Source organism: Cynara cardunculus, assembly GCF_001531365.2.
Source record: "Cynara cardunculus var. scolymus isolate 2C chromosome LG 10, CcrdV1, whole genome shotgun sequence".
NCBI classification, from domain to species: domain Eukaryota; kingdom Viridiplantae; phylum Streptophyta; class Magnoliopsida; order Asterales; family Asteraceae; genus Cynara; species Cynara cardunculus.
In genome coordinates, this window is record NC_037537.1 from 28,631,088 (window position 1) to 28,637,913 (window position 6,826).

The 6,826-nt window shown below is 30.9% G+C and overlaps 1 protein-coding gene across 1 annotated transcript in view; it reads left to right on the forward strand.

Moving 5' to 3' along the window:
* The first annotated feature begins 5,595 nt into the window (after positions 1–5,595).
* LOC112520220 (tyrosine decarboxylase 1-like) overlaps positions 5,596–6,826 on the forward strand; it is a 4,271-nt gene continuing 3,040 nt past the window's right edge. The window contains exon 1 of the mRNA XM_025128519.1: positions 5,596–5,742. Within this exon, the coding sequence (XP_024984287.1) occupies positions 5,596–5,742 (147 nt within the window). The remainder of the gene's footprint in view (positions 5,743–6,826) is intronic.

Here is a 6,826-nt window from a genome sequence, read left to right on the forward strand (position 1 = left end):
AACAATCCCTAACAGAATTGGTTACGTCATGATGTGGTCCACAAACTTCTTGGGTTGCCTCTTGGTCCTTGTACTTCTTCTAATTTGTGCTGGATTTGGATTTGGGCTGTCAACAGCATGCTGACCCAATGGATCCATAACAAAGTAAGCAAAAAAACCAGGACTTTGCCAATGGGTAATTCCTGGAAGTATATGCTTTTGTACATCTTGCAATAGAGCTTCAATAGGTTGAGGTTGGAATGTGGTGAACCGGGCATGGTTTCTGTGAGAAAACCAGATTTAACTTGGCTACAAACAGGATAGTTCTCGATATTTGAGTAGTAATCTGCTAAACAAATCAACCACCAAATGTACTTTGTCTTCTAAACTGCTAAGATTTCAGTTGTTTCAACAGGGAAGCTACACATTTTGTGGAAAGGATAGGTTCATTTGATGTTATGCTTCTGCTTTGCTTGATGGATTTTTATAGAGAGAAGATAGAATGAGGTGGTTTAGTAATACATTCTTCGAATTCGTGATTTGTGTACCAATTAATGTTTTTCTTAAAGAAATCGTGTTTAATATATATCCGTGCTTATTATTAGTATTGGTATTTGTCTATTTCATTATTGATTTTTATTACTATTACATTCGTGCTTATCTAGAATGTGCAAAAAAAGATAGTTAGGAAAAACCTAAAAGATATATGACGAAAATACACAATAATTTCCAAGAAATTGATTAATTTACTTATAGTGTCGACATGAAGTCGCTAATAATAATTAATTAATTTACTTATACAACCCTTACAACTTAATTAATTAATTTAATTAGAATTACTTGTAATGATGATTTTGTGTTGTAAAAACTTCTAGTTATCGCAATAAACCATAGTCACTATTGCCATCGCTTGTGAGGACTTCATATGCATGGTAGACTTCGATAAAATCAATAATGTATACAAAGATAATGTAAAGTCTTTTGGGTTCTCAAGGAAAACCAAAGAGTCCTAACTCTCATCATATAATTTTAATAATTTAATTCTAGAATATATCAGTATAATTTTGATTACTGATAAAAGATATTAAGTATAAAATATAAACGGGTCTGTCCATATTTATTTTCACATTGCACATGTCAGCCCGTTAATTTAAACTAGCAAACCTGGATCCGTCCATTTTTTTGATAATAGTTGTCCATGTCCGTGTTCCTAACAGGCCATTCCCCATGAACAACTCTATTTGTTATGTGTGAATCATTTGAAAGCTAGGTGAAGTTTGATCACATTAGTTCAATTTAGTTAAAGATAATTAAGACATGTAAAATTACTCCAATGTCCTTTTTGGATTAAATAAAATTGGAGACCGCAATTCAATATTGGATTAAAATAAATCATGAATAAACAACCACAAGGGTGGTGTTTGATTGTTTTGAGTTTGACTCCAAAGGTCAAAAAGTACCAGGAGGTCTCAAGTTCAAATCCAAGGAGGAATAAAAATCTCCTTGTGGCCACGGAGGTTCAAATGCAGTGATCCCGGACTATTTGCAAAGCAGGTGGTCGTCCTGGGATTAGTCAGCTCGCATAGCGGGTTGGATATTCAGGTTAATAAAAAAAAACCATGATAAACAGAGTTTGTAACAATTATAGGATTTGTATTTGATTTGATACATAGATAATTTTCAAATGAATACACAAAACACCCTAATTGTTTATCACACCAACTTATATTATACAAAACATTTATCGTGTATTGGATGTCTCATGTGGCATAATTTTATTCCCTCCCTGCTGTGGAGTGTGGACTCACAAGTTTGATGCATGACAATAGTAAATACTTTGATAATAATTAAGTCATCTGTAAGAATTATATTAAAATATGTAAAATAAAAAGTAAAAAAAGTTAATTTAAAAATATATATACTAAAAAGTAAAAATTGGATTATTCAGAAAGATGTATAAAAATATGTCAACTTGAGATATTCATTTAAATATATAAAAACTATCATTATTTTGATTGTGTATTTATTTAAATATGATTATTTTAAATATATTAATAATTAAATACAAAACTAGTATAAATTATTTAAAATTAAAATTGATTAAATTAGAAAACAAAGGGCGAGGAGGATATATGCATCACTCCTTATTGATAAAGTGCACTCGTCCTATCCCTTAAGTCAAAGTCAACTAATAACTTTTTTCTTTTTCAAAAATTTATGTCTTATAAATTTATGTTTTATAACTTTTTTTTCAACATTGTTTTCTAATTTTATTTTTCTAAATTTATATTTTATAATAAATTTTTATCAACTAACTATTTCTAAATTATTTCAAATAACTATAAAATTATTTTTAATATTTTTAATTGTATTGTTAACGTTTTAATTAATTAATAATTTATATATATATTTTTTAAGATAAATATTTAAAGCTACAAAAATAAAATAATTTAATACAAAAAAGATCATCAAAATAAGTTAATTAATAAATCAACAAATAAAGTAGAAAAATTCTGAAAATATTACAACTCAATCAAATGAAGTAAATTCCATAGTACGATTACTTGATAACAATTGTTCGTACTTATTTATTCGGGTCATGTACGGAGTAGCTCATGCATTTGTGCAATTATATTTGAAACGAAACCAATTTGGCACAATAGAAGGCATCGGGTGCCCTTATGCCAAAGATATTTTGACGTAATCATTACCGTTAACGTACCCAAAGCAACATGTTTATATCACGGCTGAGGACTAGATTGAAGTGAGAAGAATGTCAGACTACCTATACTTGTTAAAGAATATAGTATCTCATTGTATCTTGAAACAATCAACAAACCCGTTTTAAAAACATTCATCCGATGCTCATTTGGTGCTAATGAGTTCAACTCAAAGAAGTTCAAGGGGTTATAAAACTGATATGATATCATATTAAAATACATATCACTTCACTTGACTAATATTAAGTTCATTAACATTTTCTAGAAGTCAATTTTTTTTCTTCCAACCACATCTAAGGTTATATTTTCAAATTTTCTTTTATATATATTTTTGTTATAACAATATTGTTTTTTATATAAAAAACATAATACAACTTAAACTAATTTATATTTGAATTTCTAATAAAAAATGACGAATTATTATCTGAATTCTTAAAGATTGTTGAAAACTGATGAAATTATTATTTGAATATTCAAAAACTTATTTAAGAACTGATTAGTTATTTTTTAAGTTTTAAAGTAAAACAAAATGATAGATTATTTTCTGAATTTTTAAGTTGTAGAAAAATTAATGATATATTCTATGAAAATATAGATAAAATGAAAATTAATAATTTGTATGCATTTTTTAAAGTTTTTATTCGATTTTTATAAGAACAAACTATATGACTTAATGACTATATACATGATGTGCTAGAATCGTAAGTGTTCACACAGTGGGCACAAAGTCTCCACAGTAGCGGTGCAAGTGCATGCCGATACTATGATCGCTTCAAGTAATAGAGTGGTATAGTACCAAGATCGTTTCCACAGACACTGGACTTACTGAGAATCAGAGAGTTTCATGAACTTCTTGAGCATGTTTCGGTTTGAGAATAAAAGTTGAGTTTTGTTTGTGCAAAGCTTTAAAATACGAAATAAACCTTTAATATTAAAAGATGGGTATGGTGTAAGTTTTCCTTAAGAAAATGGCAGGAACAGTTTGGTCAGACACTCATGAGACTTCTATAAAAACTCCGATCTCTCGAAAGTGAATTCTTATATACTGTGCCCACAAAGCGTCCAGTTTTATTAATCTTAGACTTGCCGAATTAGCTAATAGATAAAAAGATATCTGGTTCCACTAGCCTGAAAATTTATATTCAAATCTAATATAAACTCGACTAATATCTTAACATTAGCTAAAAACATGCAGAATCCGTATCTCTACGTGATTATCAAAGATTCTCTCAAATCTTTGTGCATAATCTAAGCCGTATTTCAGATTCGYCCATCTCTGGATCAATGATCTAATATTAACACTTCAAAGTGATYAGCTTATCTGCGTTGAGCTTAAGTCCCGACTTAAATGACCAAGCTTAAGAATTAATAAAAATGGCTACACCCAAGTGTGCCTTTAAATTATTAAGTTTGACTCACACCCACACCCAAAGGTGTGATTAGCTCATAAGAAAATTATAAAACATAGAAGAAACAGAAGAAAAATGCATAAGAAATACTTGAAATAAAATTGCACTTAAACTGTTGCCCACAGGGGGCATACAATAAACAATAGCGAGAATTAAAGACCAAGTACGAAAATAAAAGTAAATGCAGAAATTAAACTTGTTCTACTGCCCAAGAACTTCAGTTGAGAGTGAATGCTCCAAGGTTGCTTGGCTGATTTGTTGATGTCTTTCAAATGAGAAAAAAACTTCAATATATAGTGAAAAAGTGAGAATCGGACAAACTCTTTGCCCAAAGAAAGAAAGTTTTCTTGACTAGAGGTAAAGACCCCCCTCACTTCTTGTCTATTTTCCTGGCCTTGTCATCTTTTTTGAAAGGTTGAAAAAGGTAAAGTTATCTAACCCTTAAAATAAGGAAAAGGTAAGGAAGGTCTTTTCATTAAAATAATGGTAGGGTTACTTTAAGACATTTTTTAATTCAACAAGGCTCATTCTTCCAATTAACTCAACAATTTCGGATCTGACTTCAGAATTAAATCCTTGTAATACCCAGGAGAGTCATTATTTGAATTTTGTCTAAATCCGTCTTGAGAAAAATATGCCGTAGGAAGAATGTGAGCATAAAGTGGACATTTTACCAACAACAATGGTTTTTCAGAAAATAATCAAATTCTTGATCTTTCATCACCTCTTAAAATATTTTGGACAAAAAATACATGATATGAGCAAAATGGATACAAAAGACACAATAAAATAGAGATATTGAACAACAAATAACTCTCACAAACTGAGAGTTATCAATACATATGGTTAAATTTTGTAAATTATAAAATAAATGATATATTGTTTTTCCTATTTATTGGTTTAAATTTGATTAATATATAATACAAATAAAAACTAGAATTACTATAAACTAATAAATTATAATTATCTATTAATTAAAAAAATAAGAGAGAGAAGGGGCACATAAAAGAGAGAGAGATAAAATTTCAAACTTTTATATCATTTAATATTATTTGTAGGTTCTTTTTTACATTTTTAATAGGTGGGCTCGAAAACAAAACCATTAAGAGGAGAAGTGGATGCTGGAAGGGCATCTAATCTAATCTATAGGGTTCAAGGTTTGAAGGAAATGTACGGGATGGAAGCTCTGGAATTGCCACGTATTTGTTTATTTATAGTTTTAGTTTAAGTTGCAATTTCAAAATTATATATATTTAAAGCGTCTGAAAAAATAACCGTGTTCCTAAAAGGTGCGTTTGGTAGGTAAAACAGGATGGGACAGAACTGGACATAACACATTTGTTTCATGTTTGGTGTGATTTTATGTGGGACTAACTAGAACTAGGTAGAACACGGGTAGGACACGATTGTCCTCCCTTCCCCCATCGAACTAACTAGAACAAGGAAAATTTGACCTATCTACCCTCCATCTTCACATCGTCGCCTCCATGTTCCACCATCTCCTTCATCTTCACATCGTCTTCCCCCCTGGACAGAGTCGTTCCCCTTCATCTTCACATCGTCGCCTCCATCTTCATCGATCGTCGCCTGCATCTTCATCGATCGTCGCCTCCATCTGCACATCGTCGCCTCAGGTAATCGATCGACAGCACCAATCGTTCGATTTTGCTGTTTTCTACTCGATTTTTAATCGATTTTGTTGTTTTCTACTCGATTTTTCTAATCGATGCTTGCCTGTGTTCTTCCTCCCCATCGACAGCGACGGCCACGCTTCTCCTCCCCATCGACGGCGACATCCCCCATCGACGACATCTCCTTCATCTCGACGACGACAGGTACCTTCATCTACCGGGTTTGTGAAATCGATTTGCTATGTTCGATTTGCTGTTTTCGATTTGCCGTTTTCGATTTGCCCTATGTTCGATTTGTTGTTTGATTTGCTATGAATCGATTTGCTATGTTCGATTTGCTATGAATCAATTTGCTATGTTCGATTTGCTGTTTTCGATTTGCTGTTTTCGATTTGCCCTATGTTCGATTTGCTGTTTGATTTGCTATGAATTGATTTGCTATGTTCGATTTGCTATGAATCAATTTGCTATGTTCGATTTGCTATGAATCAATTTGTTGCTCGATTTGCACCGGGGGTAAATTGGTCATTTCCACCAGTTCTGTTCTGTTCTGTCATGCCTTACCAAATGATGAACAACTGTCATGTCATGTCCTGTCCAGTCTTGTCCTGTTCTGTCTTGTCCTGTCCTGTCCTGTCTATGCACCAAACGCACCCAAATAGTTTAGATAATTTGATTAAAATAAAAACAACTATAAAAACATCAATTTCTATTGCAAGTTTATATATATATATATATATATATATATATATATATACATTTTTTGTCGTCTTTTTTAAATAAAACATGATTTTCATCTTTGATCTTAGTACATATAATTTTAATCACCATGATTTACAAATATTCTTCACCTTTTTTATTTATCAGACATCTTCAACCTACTATTAAAAACACTATAAACAATGAAATGAAGGTGTTTTCTTCTTCAACTCATTCTTAATACAATAAAAATCGAGGTCACTAACATTGGCTTTTATGTTAGGAAGGCAAAAAACGTTGGCCTCTAATTTTCAAATATTAATACTTTGTTGAATTCTTTTATATATATATATATATATATATATATATATATATATATATATATATA